Genomic DNA, 18,421 nt, shown 5'->3' with positions numbered 1-18,421 from the left:
TTCAGTTATTTTTGCAGTAAGATCCCTGTAAGAGTCTTGTAAGCCTTATGTGCTGTGCATTTCTAGAATCATAAAGACACCATGTTTGGGCATTTCAGCTTAAGTCAGTGGTGAGTACCATTGTAGGGAATGTCGGTGTGGGGATCTTAGATTCTGAGCTTTTAGCTTCTTTTTTGCCCATTACTCGTTTGTGGCTTTGGCCCTCCTTTATCCTCTGTCACAGCCCACTCCCGTGAAAATCAGTAAATATTTGTACAGATATCAGAGAGAGGTTAGATAGGATGCCAGCCAGAGGGAGATTTGACAAACTCTTGGAATAGGGACCAAGCAGGCCTTTCTTGGGATCGGGACAGAGCAGTTTGTCTGCTTCTACTGCCATCACTCTTCCTGTTCCCACCCCTGCCCTCCCTCCCAGGGACTCTTGCCCTTAACTCTCTTTGTCCTCTACTGCTTGTAATGTGGCTGTGAAAAAGTTCTTAATGGTAAGATCCATTAAATATAGGTTTATGGTTTACTCTTCTTAATTTAAGAAGCAAATGAGTTGAACAGTTTTAAGTTTAAAAAATAGCTAAAGTCAGTTTTTATGTTATATTTGTCTTAGTATATGTCTTGCTTGATTTTTTTTTTTTTTTTCCTTCCCAGTAAGTTAGTAAAATTGAGTCTTCTTGAGTCAATAGAAAAAAGGTTTCCCACAACTCTCCAGGTGAAACATTTGGGAGTGCTTTCATTTATTTAAATATCTGGGAAGATAGCCTTTTTCTGAATGTGTATTCAACTTATTCCATGAACAGAACAGCACTTCTTAACCCAGCTCCAGGAGCTCGGAATATTATCTTTAACCCCTGCACGGATGGTCTTTGGAGAAAGAATTGCTTCTCATGATGACAGGTATGAAAGGCTGGTTTCCTTTCTAAAGCGGGTGTGGGGTGGGGAGGAGCCAACCGCCTGCTCCAACCGGGCGGTGGGCGCACTTGACTCGGGTTTGAGAATTTCAACGTTTATGGTCATTAAGGTCATACATTCAGTGGTCTTTGCTGTATGGTTTGGGGAGATTACCAAAGAAGCTGTTGAGTTAGAATTTTTAATAAAACATGACTGAGAATCTATAAGTAAAAGCAGATATTGAGTTTGTAGTCTTTTTTGATACTTCCTGAAAGTAATGTTTGTCTTGTCTTAGTGTGGCAGCCTCACGAGTGGTTTTCAAACATTTCCCTGTCTCCTCCTGGTTATACTTGGCCAGTGACTTAGTCTGTCATTGTGATGCCTGAGCCCTCAGTATTTCTTCCACATAATAGAACATGGTCTCAGCTGCCCCTCGTGTTATAGGAATAAGCTGCATTTCTTAGGTTGTTACATTGCTCAGAGAGCAGGTGCTGAGATGACAAGTGTCTGAGAACCTAAACAGTGGCTGCCTGTTTTTTCCTCTCCTGCCCTCACCCTCTTTCTTTCACTCTGGCCTCTAGCACTTAAGCCCCCTAGTGGTTTAGCCTCGGCGTTCTACCACAGTGCTCCCCCACATTGAAGACAGTGCTTAACTTGTAACCCAAGGTAGTGAGTGATGGTCAGATGGGTGAGAGATGAAAAGAGGGGCTTAGCAGGGGAAGGGGACTTGGGGTGACAGTGGACATTCAGCAGAACGTCCAAAGGGCCTTCTCACTGACAGCCCCTTACCCTTCACCAGGCTGGTATGAGAGACCAGATCTGATGGGGAGAGTCAGAGGTGGCATCAAGAAGAGTGTGGGAGGAGGCACCTTTGGGCCGGGGCGTAGGTGAGAAGGTACTGGGAGAGTGGGATGGAGGGCCCACCCTTGCTCCAGCTCTAAGATACTGGGTAGGGACCCTGGAGTGCTCAGGTGAAAAGGCAGGTTGGACCGCCAGGCTCATGAAGAACCTTCAGATGCTCTAACACTGCAGCTTCATTCTCACACCAGCAGAAATTGAGTGCATATGCAAGTGTGTAGGCTAGGCTTTTGCTTAATTTATATGGCTCTCTGGGTTTTTAGCAGTTGTGAGTATGTGTCCTGATTCACAGTACATGCACAGAAGCCCTTACTACCTATTTTTGTTAATACGTCTGGGCAGACATTACCACTTACAGTTCATGCCAGTTAGAAATAATTTAAGATACTTATTAATAAATCCAAAATGCTAAATCATATTTACTTAACCAAGGTTTCCTAAGATTTCTGAAACTAATGAGGCTTGTTTTTTAATCTTCTTTTAAGTACTCACTACTATTAATAAAAGCAGTTGTTTGCACCTTTAATTCTAGTAGTGATTCTCTTATTTTATTGTTTCATTATCTTTGTCTACATTGCCTCAGGCAAATGCAGTCATCCTGACTAGGAGATAAAACTCATATTATCCTCACAAATCTCTCATTAAGAGGGCTTGAACATGAATAATCTCCAACAATGAAATAGAATTCTCCTTAATATTTAATTCTTAAACTTTTTGATTAACCATGTATCTTTTCATAATTTGCATTTGAGTGGATCTATAACTTGGACTAAACTGAATGGCAGTTCTGGACATCTCTTCTTAAGTCAGAGCAGAAAATGTGAATTTAGGCATTAAAAAAAAAAATTGCGAGGCTGACTGTGTCAAGCAGCTCATCTTAGAACCAAAGTACCGTAGCTTAGCAACTAAAAACCTAACAGTGATTTCACAGGCTTGTCAACTCTTATTCATTCTCTGCTCTAGTCCTCATGCATTATCATATTACCACCCTTTATTGATAATACAGCTTCTCTAGAAAGATGTATAAATTATGGTTGAGATTATTTTGAAAAAGAGTTAGATTGTATGAAAACCAGATCTTCATTTATAATTAGTCTAGTAATTTCAGATGTTCAGTATTTCAGATTGATCTTCAGTTGACAAGGGCTTAACTTTTCTGCTTCCCAGCCTTGGTTAAATTCTTTGGTGATTTTCCTGTGAAGAGGAAATCCTTATGTCTTCTTATAACACAGCTTCTCTGAGCCAGGGATGCCTGCCTGCTTGCCCGTTTTAACCACTCTTATATTACCATAGGTTTCTACTACACTTAGCGGACAAAACTGGTGGCATAATTGTAACAAATGATAACTTCAGAGAATTTGTGACTGAGTCAGCCTCTTGGAGAGAAATAATTACAAAAAGGTAATATTTTCTTCTTTGTCTTTGGTCAGAGATGTCTTCTGTTGTTTATTATTTGTTTTGCGTCAACCTTGGAAGCAGTGTAGGGGACCTAAAGTATCGTAAGACTATGCCCCAGTCCACAGCATGGCTGGCCCTTCTCAGTAAGTGGGAGGACTCAGCACAAAGCAGTAGCTCCAGCAGGTGATGTGGGAGCACGCTCTGGTGCCCACAGGTGTCTTCTAGAGATCAGTTTTCCCTGGCAGGAGGCAAGAGGCACATCTTTGTGGCACAGTTAACTCTCTGTTAACTGTGATGGAGCAGAAATGGCCACCTAACTTCACCTTGCCCTGATGCCGAGGGATACTTGAGCAAGGCATTGGGCCTCCTGACTTTACTCAATTATGAAATATGAAGGTTGGGGTTTAATGACAACTATGAGTTCATCAAGAGGGTAGGACCAAAATCAATATGCTGATTGGGTTTTCACTTTTGGGAGAGGAGAGAGTGTTTCTACTTTTTACTATCTGATGCTTTTCTTGAGCATTTTACCATCATTTTACCAAGTTTAGTCATCTGTATTGAAAACGTGTTGAATATCATCCAAAATAACCAAGTCAGGAGTTTGCAATCACTACTGTAGGTTTTTTGTTTGTAATGACACTCTGAATGTGTTCAGCTGCATTAAGATCAGTGAACACAAGCTTCCAGGACTTTCCATTAACAAGCATCGTCTGACAAGTTACTTAACAAAAAGCAGTAGTCTTATGGTAGTGCCAGGGATGAGTCATAAATGCCACAAATCTAAAAAACATAACTCAAGGCTGTGTATATCTAGTATGACAAGTATATAACTAGTGTAACTACATACTTACCTCTTTAGGGGTTTCACAGTTGCCCCTTGTCTGATATTTATATTTTGTTGAATCATTGGAGGATTTTAGAAAATGATTCTTTGGTTCATCATTTTAGAAAATGATGCCCAGGTGAAAGTTAATTACTAATTGCATTTTGACTGTTAAAAAACTGTTGTTGATAGCTGAACTCAGAATTGGTCTTTGACCTGGGTACAGTTAACAAGCCATTAATCTTCTAGTATGTGTTTCTGTTGGATCTGTGCCCTGGGCTCATTGTCAGTATTTATTGGACACTCATCTGTGTATGCATGGAAGGTTTAAATGCAGTCAAGACTCAGTCACACACCAACCCATTGCCTTCAGAATTCATAAAACAAGGCAGAAACCCAAGTCCAAGCAGCAAACCAGTCATTTGGACTTTTTTCTTTTTTAAACATTTTTGTAGACTTGATAAATCATGCTCAACTGACCTTCAATATTTTTTCTTCATGTACTGTTTCCCTTTTTTAAAAGAACATCAGTGGGTTTGCTTATGGACTCATTTATTCAAAAATTAAACCTTGGTTGAGCACCTGTTGTATCCTAAGACAGTCTTTCAGTCTTATTTTTCAAAGTTACATTGAAAGTCAGGAGAAGAAACTGCTTCCCAGGCCCAGATAAAAATCTGAAAGTCTTGCTAAGAAATGTGAGAGCCAATTGGGTAAAAGTTTCTTACTCTATTGTATTGACCAATATTTGTATCCAAAAGAGAAATTAAAATGGTTTAATTGGGGTGTATTTGTTTTTTGCTTTAGTCAGTTAAGCAGTCTTTTAATTGTTTTCTCCAGCATTGTAATTGTTCTCCATGTTGTAGATTGCTCCAGTATACCTTTGTGGGGGACATATTTATGGTTCCTGATGATCCTCTGGGGAGAAGTGGACCTCGATTAGAAGAATTTCTTCGGAAGGAAGTCTTCCTTAGGTATTTCCTTTTCCAGATTGTCTTGCATTTACAAGTTTGTTTCAGTTCTTTGTGCTTCAGCGCGAGTGCTCTCTCTCTCTAAAGATTAAAAATGGCGTTTTATTTTTTAAAATAGCCTTAGATTTAGTGCTGGTGAAATATATGTGGAATGTCTCCCAAAGACCAAATCTTCATTTGTGGTCCTTTTGGTTTTAATCCCAGCAGAGGATGGGGAGCCAAATTTCCTGCAGGTCTAAGAAGACAAAGCAGATTTTGCTAGTGGTCACTTATTAGTGAATGCTGCTTTGGTTCATTGTGTGTGTCTGAATATCTTTTTTAAGTTCATTTTCCCAAGTCATTTGCTTTGAATATTTTATGCTTATATTAATTTATTTACTATTCAGGAATCACTGCCTGGGGAAGTGTTACTTTCTACCTCACTTAATAGAGAAGCCAGTATTCTTTATTAAACCGAAATTGATTTGATAGCTTAGGTTTTCTTTGTTGTGGATTAGGGTTTTTTGTTTGTTTGTGTTTAAAGACATGTTGCTAGTGGTTGTTTCTGTTTTCAGAATTCTCAAGTAATGGACGCTGTTAACTAAAGTGTCCTGTGTGCCTAAGTGACAGATCATATTCCCCAGTGATAGACCTTTTCCCTTTTTTAAAGTAAAACAGGCTACATTTCTGTGTATTTCTCAGCAGATGTTTGCACAGGGCTGCTATGGAGGTCTAAACTGAAAGGAATCAGACGCACAGCTCCCCCAGCTTTTTAAGGCAGTGAGACTATAGCTGATCCTTTCCATTTATAACAGGACCCTCTGGGGGGATGGGTGGTTCACACAGAGCTGTCTTCTGCACACAAGACCAGCATGATTTCAGCTCCCAGGTCTTGTGAATCATTTCTCTTTTGAGCCTTTGGGTTTCATTACACAGATGAGGACTTAGTTCCCAAAGGTCCTGCTCCTCTACCGACACCAAGAGAACGGCAGCCATTTTTAACACCTGTTGGATGTCCGTATGTCTCATTTTTCTTCCAGAAGTCTGAACTTGGAAATCCTCTGCTAGGCTTTAAGACCTGAGGCCTGTGTGCAAGCATCAAGGCCCATGGGTCAAACAATGGAAGGAGAGTTCTGGCTCCTTCTACAGCCTCAGCAGCCTGGCAGCAGGGTCAGTCCTGCCTGCTCACCTAATGGCTCTTCACAAAAGTGTTAACTAATTGAATAAGAAGTTAGTAATAGCTCCCCCCACAGAGGGACTGAGCTTTTGAAGTTGGGAAAAGTGTTCAGTCAGCCCCATTTCTCAGCTGCAAGGCAGAGTCAAGTGGGAGGCTTTTTAACAGTACGGACGCTGTATACACACTCACGTGCATTCAAGTTGTGGGCACCAACGTCTCGCTCAGACTTGGGGGGCTGGGGAGGCAGCCTCTCTGCCCAAAGTGGGTTCCTTTTTCTCAGCCCCATCAACCAGGCTCCACAGAGAATCAGAACCTGCAGGAGAGTAGGGCCCTGTTTCCAGTTCTTTTGAAAGCTTCCAGGTGATCCTGGTACACCGTGGTTTAGAGCCAAGCAGCTGGATAGGGTCAGTCCTCACAGCAGCAGGCCAGGGAGGTGGAGTCGCTCATGAAGAGCTAGCGTTCCCTGTGATGACTGGTCGGGAATTGGTGTCACTGGCATCCCCACGGGCCCCTCTGTGGAGAGCTGCCATCCCTGCCTTGGCTGCAGTCTTCTATCTTGCCTGCAGAGGCCAGAGAGCAGCTCCTTGAGCCTTGATGTCAGCAGCAGATGTTTAGACAGATTTCTTGTTGATCTCATAACCCAGCTCACCAGGACTTGCTTCCATTCACAGAGATATGCAGCCCCTACTCAGTGCCCTGCCAAACGTGGGCATGTTTGACCCCAGCTTCAGAGTCCCTGGCACCCAGGCAGCCAGCACCAGCCACCAGCCTCCAGCCCGGATTCAGGGCACCCCACCCAGCCACTGGCTTCCTCAGCAACCCCGCTTCCCACTTTTGCCAAACCTTCCCAACATCCAGCAGAATCTGCCCATGCCAGCACAGAGATCTTCTGCGGAAACCAACGAGCTAAGGGAAGCCCTTCTGAAGATCTTCCCTGACTCAGAGCAAAGACTGAAAATCGACCAGATCTTGGCAGCTCATCCATACATGAAAGACCTGAACGCGCTTTCCGCCATGGTGTTGGACTGAAGGCCGTCGGGAACTGGGGCTCTGGGCTGAAGATGCACTCAAGCTAGTCTCTGCACATGGCAGCAGGAAGTGACATAATGTGAAGAAGCCAATTTCCCAGTGGAAATGCTGTTGTAGTGTATAGAAAAAAAACAGATGTTTTGTGTATAAAAAAATCTGGGTTTTCAAAACCAGCTTTTTTCTATATATAAATTATGCTGCTATTACAGATTTAACATTTTCTGTAAAAGGAAAGTCTACATTTTCTGCCTGTTCAGAACTGTTTAATAGCAGTTACTCTTGAGTGTACTTAACATTTTTATGTTTTTTAAACTATTTTCCTTAACGCTGAAAATATTGACAAATGGATATGATTAGCCTTTCTAAATAAAAAAAAGAGTTGCTTTCTTAGGGAAAGCAAGACCTCTTATATTTTCTTGAGATGACTATGTCACATCCGCTAACGTGAAGTGTGTTCACCCCTCCCAGCCTCCTCTGCCCTCACCCCTGGAATTAGAGTCCCTAGGAGTTAATTTTGCTCCTCTGGGGTCTTTCATTGGAACCATTTGTGAGAGTGAACAAGCGGTGCCACTAGATGGCACCTTGTGCCTAGCCGTTGTTAATGGCCAGGGCAAAGTTACACGCACAGAGCATCCAGGCCGGAAGAAACTCGAGAGCTCACGCAGTCCAGCCCTTCCTCCCCTCCCGCCCTGCAGAAGAGGGAACTGAGGGTCGGAGTGCCGTCTGTCTGGACGCGCCCAAGTCCACAGCCGTGGACCGGATTCCTCGTCCTGGGCGCAGACGCACTCAGCAGCCAGTCCCTGACTGACTCTAGAAGTCACGTGTTAGCTTCTGAAGATACTAGTGGGATGTGAGGAAGTTTAGTGAAGAGCCCCATCATTATAGTAATTTTGTGTCCGCAACCTTGGGAGACCCGCCCCCCCATGTGAAGTTTGTGCAGCTTTGCCAAAAAAATGGTTTTCTATTCTCAAGAATGACCCAAGCCACTAAACAGCATTAGTAGCTTCTGTGGGGACCCAGAGCCCCATATTTATTTTTCCTGTGTTTGTCTCTCTAGTGTCCTCCTCAGCTGCCCTTCCTGTCTGTGAGTCTTTCTCAGAACTGATATCTTAGTATTGTGTTTTCAGTGTTGCCTAAATTCTGTGTCAGTGAAATTCTTTTTCTGGATAATTAATTCCTAACATCTTTATTGTTCTCTGGACCTTCAAAGGGCTTCGTATTTTACACCTGTTCTCTCTCTAGGCTGCTCATGGTCAGTTTCACGGCTGCCTTGTAGATCACATCTCTCCCGGTCCCCAGAAACAGCTGCCGAGGACTCGGTGCTGGTTTGTGCTTCATGGTGAAGGGACTTAGTTGGCCATGAGCAGACCTAGGTGTCGCCCCCCGATGCTCCCTCCAGGCGTGTCTGACCCCCGCATCCCTCGAGGGGTGAGTCCAGAGTCCTCCAGGTGGCCAAACTCGTACTTCAATCATGTTTTCTCTTTGATGCCTTTAAAATGCTTCCTACTGTGGAGCTGCTTGTCAGCAAGGGGGCAGGTTGCCCGAGTCACCCAGCTATGCACGTGGAGGTAGAAGACTCGAGGCAGGCCGGAAGGCGACATTAGTCCCAGCCCCTGTGCCTCACCTTCACAACTGGTGGTTTTTAAAACCAACAGCAGAGGTGTGAGGGCTGGGTCTTGCAGTGACTCTGACCTTTGGGGTCAGGGTTTTGTCCAGCAGCCTTGCCAATCCAGCACTTCTCCTGTTTCAGAGAAGGACCTAGAGGTCCAGGACTTAGCCACAGGTCTTCCTGGAAGGGGGCTGAGCCTCCACTGATGCCAGATAGAGCTGGCTAGGCCTAGAGGTCAGGAGTTTTCTGGGCTCTAGAAGTGACTTGACCTTTGACCTATGAATTGTGTAAGCCTCTGTGGTCTTCGTATTGTTTCTGAGAGCTCTACCTGCCCCTTTCCACTTTCTCGGCTGCAGGAAGGAAGAACATAGAAGACCAAGTGGGAGGAGTGTCAGAAAAGCATTACTTACTTACCTTGGTAAATGAAACAATTCATGGTTCTTTCTGAAATCTATCAAGTTCAGTTAAATTTAATATTTTTAAAATTCAATTTTCAAACCATTATTAAAAAAAGTCACTACTTGTTCTCAGGCTCCTCTTAATACTAGGCTCAGTGTTGATGCTATAAAATATTTCTTGATGGTCTACCTCCCATGGAAGAGTTCTAAACTACCTTGGGAGTGTCAGCGGCAGTGCTTCCTGTAACTCCTTGGGGCTGTAGGGGGCTGTCTAGGGGGCTGTCGTGTGCGGTGGCTCTGCATCCCGTATTCCATGGCATTCCATGGAATGAATGAAGTAGGTGGCAGGGCAGAGGATGCCACCCTCATTCAGTAGACTGGTGTCTGATGCTCAGAGAGGTTGTCCAGGGTTAAAGAATAAGTAGGTGGTGATGCTGAGTGATTCCTGGGCCTGCATTCTTCCCCAGGCCCCAGGCTGCCGCCTCTGGGAGAAGAAAGACTGGTTTGACCTTTCTGTCAAGTAGCCGGTGTTTGAGACCCTGTAGGCTGCCAGCTAGTAAAACAGTAAGAAGGCCTCTCAGCCATTCTGGCAGGCGTAGTGGGCCATGGCTGTGTCTCCAGGGACTCTGTGGGCCTGTTGCAACTTTTGGTGTCAGTGAGAGGAGGGATGGTTTTGCTTTATTGCCCAGGCTTATTGTGGCACATGTGTAATATGATCCAAGCATAGAAGCCCATGAGGCTCTGAGTGCACCCCACCACCGCCAGGTCCGTGCCCCTCCCCCCAGGCACTGGGCCCCGGCGCCACCCCCTCTCAGGCCCAGCCTGCCTCCCACACACCTCTGAGACGCCGCGTCCTTTGGAGGTCCCTCCCCAGTTCCGCCTCCCCACCAGTCCTTCCATGTCCCCACCTGTCCTTCCGTCCGTCCGTCCATCCGTCCGCCCCTGGGCCCATCTCCTCTCATCACCCCATGGTATTTTGTTTGGTTAGTTACTCAGACTCCATTTCTGCATTATCTACCTCTCCATTATTCCCCACGTACTCCGGATCCTTGAGATTAAAATAACCTGATTTCCCTAAGGAACTCTGTTTGTTGCTACTTCCCCCCCACCCTTGCCACTCTTCACTCCCCTGTCTGCAAACTTGGCCTCCACCCCACGACGTGGGAATAGTCTAGGAAAGTCATCGGAGACCACCCAATTGCCAAATTCAGAGACCTTTTCCCAATCCTTAATCTCCGTGTCCGCATTCAGTGACCGTAGCATGACATCGTTGATCTTATTTCCCTATTTTCTGAGATTTCCCTCACTCCTAAACACTCTTCATTCCTCTTTCTTCTTTTACCTAAAGGCCAGTTCAACAGGTGGTTCTCAAACCTTGGACCAGCTATGGGACTCACGGCGGGGAGGGCAGCTATTAGTAAAAATGCAGATTGCCGGGCACTACCCGCAGAGATGTTTATGCAGTAGCTCTGGAGTAAAGCCTGGGAATCTGCAACTTCAGCAAGCTCCCTGGATGGTTCCCATGCAGGTGGCCCAGGGACCACATTTTGAGAAGCCCTCACCCTTAGGGGCCAGCACACTTCCCTGACTCCCACCGCCCCTCTTAGCAGTGGCTTCCAGTCCCAGCTCCAGGCCTGCCCTTCACGAGTTCATTTCTAGCTCTACCTAGAAGCCCTGGGACATCCTCAGACCCACTGGCCCCCAGACCCTGGGCCTGCGTCTGTTCCTTGCTCTCCTTTCCCACCCCTCCCACCACAAGATCTCCTTGTCCACCCTTGTCCCTTTTTGGCCACTGCCCCCCAGTCATGCTCTCATGGCCTCCCCGTGGGCGTCAGCCTCTGACAAGTTAGCCCATCTCTCAGCTTTCCCCTCTCCCTCCCAGACTCCACAACCGCTAGATTTATCTTCTAAGAACACATTTCTGCACACCCCTCTTCTTGTTCAGTGATCAGTGGCTCTCTTGACCAGAGCGTCAAGTTCAGACCTCCCTGAGCTTAGTATCCTTGGCTGTCCACCTCCCAGTTGTACCTGACTGTCCACTTTGTATAGCCCACCTGCCCACTCCCTGCAGCCGCCCAATTTCCTCCGTTACCTGTGGGCTCCCACCTCTGAGCGCATCTCTTCTCTGCTAGAAATGCCCTTTCTCCCAAACAGCTTCCCCGCTCAAAGGCCCAGCCCTGCGTCCTCTGTACCCTCGCCTAAAGCTTCTGACAGAAGCAGCCTCATGGTGTTCTGTGACCCCATAGCACTTGTGTCTTGCTTTCGGCGCTTGCCACTCTGGCTGGTGTCACCGCAGCTGATTGTGTACCGTGTCTTACCTCCTTTTCTAGACTGTGAGCTCCTCGTGGGCAGGGCTGTCTGTGTTCACTCTCTGTATTTCCCACAGCGCCTAGCACAGTGCCTTGCACTTAATAGGTGCTGAATAAAGTCTGCTCAATTGAACTGGAGGATGGTGCCTTCTTGACGGCGGCATCCAGCAGCCAGCAAGGCCTTCGGAAATCAGATTCTCAGCAGTCACTCCCTGGAACCCACTACTCTCCATTCTCCCTTCACGTCAAGGCTCTAACACCACCTGGTCCAGGGATGGGCACCTGCCCCAGGCTGAGCCAAGCAGTGTGCTCTGACGTCCTGCCCACAGGTGGCCGGGACAGACACCTGGCCAAGCTAAGGCCAGTCAGGACCACTCCTTGGAATTGTCCCCTCTGGTGGTGGTGGGGAAGGCTACGGAGTGTCACACCCAGGTCTGTTGGAGGCTGCTTCCTGCCCTGGGTGGGGGGAGGAGCTGGTCTATAGTGGGAGAGAAGCAGAAGCATGACAGCATGATTCCTGGTGGCTTGAGTTCCAGGTTCCTGTTGTCATGGAAACCTGAGGGCGCTCATGCCCTTCCTCAGATGTCGAGGTGCCTGTTATCCTGACACACTTCACTTTTTCCTTAAGTTGGGTTTACGTCCCTTGAAATCAAGAGTCTTGAGTGAAATACATATCACTGTCCTTACACCTGGCAGATTAAATGAGGGAAGCTCATCATATCGTTAGGAAGATCCCAAAGACCAGAGCTTCAGCACTGCAGGAGTGTCCCCCCCCCGTCAGTTTCCAAGTAACCTCAGGAGGCTCCACCCACACCCTCACGCAGGGTGGTTCCTCCCTGGAACCCTCCGTCCCCTTGAGGTTGTGTCTTAACAAATGCCCTGATGTGAATTTCCTTGCTCCGTTCCCTAGCTGGGCCTCTAGAGACCAGGCCTGCTTCTTCAGCGTCAGACCTTCCGTACCCTTCCGGGTCCTCACCGGTAAGACAGCGGTGATGGGATCCTCCTTCCTAGCCCAGGGCTGTCGTGAGGAAGAGATGGGCCAGGAGCTGCCTGGCACAGAGCCCGCCCAGTGACCGGCTCTGCCCAGCAGCGCTGTGGGCACTTAGGGAACTGTTCACACCCTTACAGATCATCCCAGAGGTAGAGATCTTGTCTCCAAAAGCTCAGCTATCTCGTCTTGTGGATTCTGAACGTTCTCCTCTGTCCCTGCTGACTCACCCAGAGTGTGGTCCAGAGCCTCGGCAGGGCCGCAGAGAGGACCCAAAACGGCTGTGACCTGGAGAGGACGTCACTCCTCTTCACAGGCTCGGCTCCCTGGAGAGCCCGCTGGTGTCGCAGCAGAGAGGGAACCAGAGGGACACCAGCGGAGCCGCTGCTTGGCCACAGGATGCGCGGGAAAGCTGACCCCTGGCTGACACGGCACCCGCCAGCCCGGGCCCGGCCTCACCTGCTCCTCACGCCGCTCCTTTGAGGTCTCCATCTTGCAGGCCAAGAGACAAGGCCTGGGGATGCTGAGACTTGCACTTCTCAAAGCCCGTGCGTCCAGGATGCAGGATTTGAATTCCCGCAGGCCGTTCCACCTCCCCAAGAGGCAGGCTCTGCCAGGGCGACTTAGCAGCCAGAATGGCGCCCGAGATGGACCCCCTCCCCCACCCAGGGAACAGAATGGAACAGAATGGAGGGCTCGTGACCCGGGTCAAGGTTGTCAGCCTGCTGGGCAGAGGGAGGCTGTGGAAGGAAGCTGCCTCCCACCTCCCACCTTCCTGAGTAGTGGGGCCCGTGTCCAGCCCTGTTCCTGTGGGAGGACGCCAGGAACACGTTATTTTTTTTAAGTTGACCAGCACTGCAGAAGCGCCGTCCAGAGTATGCCTGTGCGCACGTCATACCCGCCTTCCTCTTCATTTAGGGGGACGCACAGCAGTAAAGTGACCTTTGATGGTTTTTGAAAACCGAAAGCAGCCTTTTTTACAGCTCAGGTTCCAGTCTTGTGACATCTGTAGTTCCAGGGCTGGTGACAGTCATCGGGGAAACTGAGGCTGGGCACGCAGGGATTTGCCCAGAAACTGGGCATCAATGCCCACAGCCAGTGCTGGAGCTGCAGCCCAGGAGCCCCGGAGCTGCTGGAATCAGCCCCCTGCCACCTCCTCCCACACGACTCCCAGCCGCAGACTAGGGCCTTTGGGGCTTTCCCTCCCACCGCTCGCCCCACAAGTCCCCAGGGAGCCCTACTCGCCCCACAGCCTGAAACCCAGTCTGGGGTCAGGCCTGGGCAGGCCCTGCCCTCCCCGCTCCTGGCTTCCAGAGAGAGGAGGAGGGGGCCTCCCCTGAAAAGAATGCGCTTGTCTGCCCGCCTGTCTGGCTCCGGGATCAGTCTAGGGTTTCAGCCACCAAAAAAGGCTGCAGGAAGGAGAGGGCCTCCCGCAGCTGGCCTCGAGGAGCTGCAGAAGCTGCTTTGCTCACATGACCTCCCCAGACTAGAGGGTCTCTCAACGGCAGCGGGTCCCTCTCCCCTTGCCAGCCCCTCCCGAGGGCACAACACGTGCCCCCTCCCCACCAAGGTGGGCAGGGCACTGGCGCTTCTTCCCATTTTAAGGCTAAGGAACCTGAGGCCCAGTGGTGAGTGGCGGGGGTAGAGCTGGAGCCCCAGCACCCGCATCCTCTGCGTGCTCTCTTGCCAGCCCCTCTCTGATGCCTCCCTCTCCCCTGTCCCCAAGCCGCCGCTGTGTGCCTGGGACAGTGCTGGGGGAGGGGAGAAACAGCCATAAGGGGACTTTCCAAAGCGCCCCATGCTCCTCCCGCCCTGGCGATGAGGGCATGGGCCCTCCTCTGGCACTTCCTGCTGTGTGACCTAGAGGAAGTTACGCAACCTCTCAGGCGAGGCTGGTCCCCTCATCTGTGAATGAAGTGAGGATGTTGCCCTCACAGCTGGCGGCTTTCGATCCTGACGCACATCAGAGTCATCTGGAGGAAGGGCTGTAAACATGCTCGTGCCCAGGCCACACCCCAGACTGGGGAGATCAGCGTCTGGAACCCCCGGGGATCCCGGTATGCCCTCAACACACCGACACCCTATGAAGAGTTGTTGCCACCGGGATAAAATCCTAAGACAAGGGCCTGGCACCTGCGAGTCCCTCCCTTTCCTGACACCCCCCTTCAGTCCCACACGTGGCTCCAGGAAGGGCTCTTCCTCAAGGCTTCATCTGACCTTCAGTGTTTTCCAAATCCCAAGCCCCACAGATGCGGAGGAGTGCAGAGCTGGGCAGCCAGGGGGCCCCTCCCTCCTGGGACAAGTGGCTGGGACTGGCTTGGTCTCCCCACCCCCAGCCCAGCTGTGCGTCCTCACTGCTGGGCAGAAGCTGGCTCTAGTTACCTGGGACATTTCTGAACAAGGACAGAGGGAAGGGAGCGGCGCCTGCCGTCCACCAAGCACATGGGCCTCTTTCCACCAAACCAGGGTCTTCCCACAGCCCGTCGCTTGCCCTGCAGACCCCAGTCACTGCCCTGTATGGCACTGGTGGGGCCTGGGAGCCCAGCAGGATCGGCGCACGCCGTTGAGGACTGGAGGAGTCCGCCACGCGGAGACCTCCTATTTCAGAGGGCAGAGGCCGGCTGGCTTGGGCTCTGGTGACCATCAGCTGTTAGGTGAGGCAAGCCTTGCCTCCCAATCTCATACACTGCCTCCCTGGGAGATGCGGTGTCTCCTCTCAGAGTGTTTCCAGCCGTCTGACACCTCCAGCTTTCTCGCCCCGGACCAGGAACGTGGGCATTGAGGACCATCCTGAGCATCGTGCGCAGGTGGAGGTCGTGCTGAGTGGGGACACTGGAGGGTGACTGGCTGAGAAGGTACTGGCACCGCTGGTGGGAGGAGGCCTTCGTCTGCCACAGAGCTGGCGGCAGCAGAGGGGCTGCCTACCTCAGACGTCCCAACGCCCCCCCCCCCCCGCCCCCTGCCACCAGCTTGGAGCCATCTGCTGCTGCCATCTGAGGCTTATCGGAATGATTGTCCCAGCCTAACCCACCCTTGGGGCTCTGCATCCCCCGTCACGGTCGTGGTGAGCCCCAGGAAATTCTGCGGCCTGGGGCTGGCCCTGAGAACCCTCGCAACAGGAAGTGACTTGACGACACGAGCCTCGACCCCCTCCCTTCTCCACAGCCCCCTCCAGACTGAACCCAGACCTCATCTGATTGGTCTTTCCAGGCGTCCGTCACAGTCCCAGCCACAGCTGCCCTCCATCTTCCTCCTTGGATGAGTCTCTACAGCTGCCCAGTGGGACAGGCAAGAATGATTCCCCCACCCTACAGATGTGAAGACTTGAACCCAGGTGTCCACACTCCGTCCTTCCACTGAATGACTCAGGAAGCCACAGCTGGGTGTCCGTGCATCCATTCATTGATGTCAACCTCTAGTCCCTTCTGAGTACTGCATTTCTGCTGGGATGGGCAACGGTGGGGGACTGACAGCCTATTTGGGCGAGGAGACCAGACACAGAAGTGCGAATGGGGTAAATGGGATCAGCCACGAGGAGAGGGTGGGGCTGTGAATGGAAGAGCGTTCCCGGCAGAGGAACAGCAGATGGAGAGGAAGGCCACAGCGGAGGCTGGAGAGGTCAGGGAAGAGGGTTTGCTGCGTCCCAAGAGATGTGTTCTGCCTTCTTTCCCTGAACTGGGGGCCCGCGGGGGGCCAGCCGGGGTGCACGCCCTGCTCTTTGGAAAAGCCCTTCCCAAGCCTGTTCCTGCGCCTTGCAGACAACCCTCGCTCCCGCCCTCCCTGGCTCTTGGAACGGGAACGTGGCCTAAGTTTCTGGCTGACCCAGCTCCATTCCTGCAGTGGGTGGAGGGAGTGGCGGGGGAGGGCACTGCCTGAGGAATCTCTGCTGGGCTCCCCAGGGGGTCTCCTGGGAGGCCCACCTGTCAGCAGCATGTGGTGGTCTGTCACCAAACGGTCACGACTAGATCTTCCCCAAGACTGAGCTGGGGTCTCCTCTGCAGCAACACCTCTGGCCCTCCATCTGTCCCCTCCCTGAAGAGCCAGGACCAAGGAGTGATTCCGTCCTGCCGCCTGTGACCGCAGAGTTCCAGGGCTTTCCCTGGTATCAGGGAGACCCACTGGCTCCTCTTTGGGAAAGGGGTAAGTTGACTTTTCTAGGGGCAGAGATTCGTTCCTAATCATGACAACGTATGAACTCCTTAACTCGTCTGTGCCTCAGTTTCCCCTATCATACACTCGGTCACCCCCGTTTGGCAAGATAATGCCTGCTGTCTGCCCCTTATTAATGAAGCAGGCTTAGTTCCTTTGTCCTTTTTTCCACTTTTTTGAAGTGTGGTTGACATATAGAAGAGCACACACATCATAAATAGGCGGCTCACTGAGTGTTCCCAAACCCATCATATCATGTCACCAGCATCCAGACAAAGAAACGCAACACATGAGCTTCCGGGAGCCCCCTGTGCCCTCCCCACCCCACCAAGGTGACCACGACCTTGACTTCCCGTGGGCTTTAAGAAGACTTCACCCTCCTCCTTCTGTACAGAGCAGACCAGGACCCTTCAAAAAAGGAGTGGGGGAGAGAAAGAGAGAGCAGAAAGGCCGGCTTCCAGGACTCCTGTGCAACCTGAGCCCTGGAGCTGGGTGGGACCCTGTGTGCCCCGGGGCTTTACCAGCCAGCCCTGCCCAGGGGAACCCAGGAGACACCTCCGGAGAGCAAATCTACAGAGGAGCACTTGTCCATCACTTTCCAAGAAAAAGAGCACTTTTTTCTTATCTTTAAAAATTGTATGAGGTCTTCAGAATCACATGCCCAATTGGTGGACCAGAGAAAAGTAGCGAAGTTTCATTTTTTTAAAGCTGGAACATTCGAGGAAGAGCCGTCCAGCTGGCGTGCATTCCAGGGCCTTTTTTCAGTGCCCTGCCTTCCCTAGCCCCTCTCTGGAGGCAGCGCCCCCCTTGCCTGCCTGTCCTCCTGCACTTGGTAATTGCAACCAGCTGTCCAGAGCAGAAACTCACGCTTCCAGGCCCATGCAGGCTGCTATCTGGGTGGCTGTGAGGGCAGAAGTCCCCACCTCTGCCGCCCCCAAGCCCATCTCCTCTCAGGTCAAGGACTGCCCCCCGCCAGTTCTGGTTCCAACTCTGCTGTGAACTCCCTCAGGCCCGTTCCTTCCCCTGTCGGGGTGTCAGTGTCCCAGTATGTAAAACCAGTGAGTGCCCACACTGCTACTGGACTGGCCCCCTGTGAGACAGACCCATGGACGTAAGAGCACTGAGAGATTTGGGAGGGATAGTTCTCCAGGCATCAGCTCCAAGGCCACTCTTCCAGGAAGTCACCCAGCAAGGCCCCCTGCCCCTCAGCACATCAGCCTCTGGCCGCTTGTACCGTCTCTTCATTCAGCAGCTTCTACTTGCGGCACAGGGAGCACACAGCTGTGAACAAGGTGGCGTAGCCTCTGCCCTCGGGGAGCCGTGGCCTGGGTTCCTTACCCAGCTGGCATCTCCCATTCCTTCTGGGGTGAGTGTATGTGGGTAGTACACAGGGGCTGGAGACTGCACTTCTCATATGTTTCTGTCAAGAAACTTGGTTGCAAGAGCAGACGACACCCTCTCAACCTGGCTGAAGCCAGGAGCAAATTTATCGGGAGCCACCAGTCCCAGTTCTGGCTCTTCCAGGTGTCACAGGAGTTCCTTGAACAAACTTCACCCCTCCCCAGGCCTGGATCCCCATCTCAGGATGAGGGGTCGGGAGCTGACCTCTGAAAACTTGTACAGCTCCAATCTTTGCTGATTCTTGGAATCTCTTTTTCTCATCCAGAGAAAAGGAGGTCAAGACCAGGAAGAACAAACTGAGGCTTCCTTAGAGAACAAGCAGAAATTTCTTATAAAGTTAGATGAGTATCTACCCTATGGCCTAGCAATTCCATTCCTAGGTATTTACTGAAGAAAATGAAAACATATGTCCACACAAAGACTTGTACAAGAACATCTATAGCAGCCTTA

The 18,421-nt window shown here is 50.4% G+C and overlaps 1 protein-coding gene across 1 annotated transcript in view; it reads left to right on the top strand.

Annotated features, from left to right (window-relative positions):
* Positions 1 to 11,566, top strand: part of N4BP1 (NEDD4 binding protein 1) — a 49,371-nt gene extending 37,805 nt beyond the window's left edge. Inside the window, exons 4-7 of the mRNA XM_059903803.1 lie at positions 792 to 888; positions 3,034 to 3,141; positions 4,828 to 4,935; positions 6,760 to 11,566. Of these exons, the coding sequence (XP_059759786.1) occupies positions 792 to 888; positions 3,034 to 3,141; positions 4,828 to 4,935; positions 6,760 to 7,117 (671 nt within the window). The 3' untranslated portion in view covers positions 7,118 to 11,566. The remainder of the gene's footprint in view (positions 1 to 791; positions 889 to 3,033; positions 3,142 to 4,827; positions 4,936 to 6,759) is intronic.
* Positions 11,567 to 18,421: the final 6,855 nt, after the last annotated feature.

The sequence above is a fragment of the Balaenoptera ricei genome, chromosome 19, assembly GCF_028023285.1.
Source record: "Balaenoptera ricei isolate mBalRic1 chromosome 19, mBalRic1.hap2, whole genome shotgun sequence".
NCBI lineage: Eukaryota > Metazoa > Chordata > Mammalia > Artiodactyla > Balaenopteridae > Balaenoptera > Balaenoptera ricei.
Note: the sequence above shows the minus strand (reverse complement) of the source record. Positions and strands in the feature narration are given on the sequence as shown.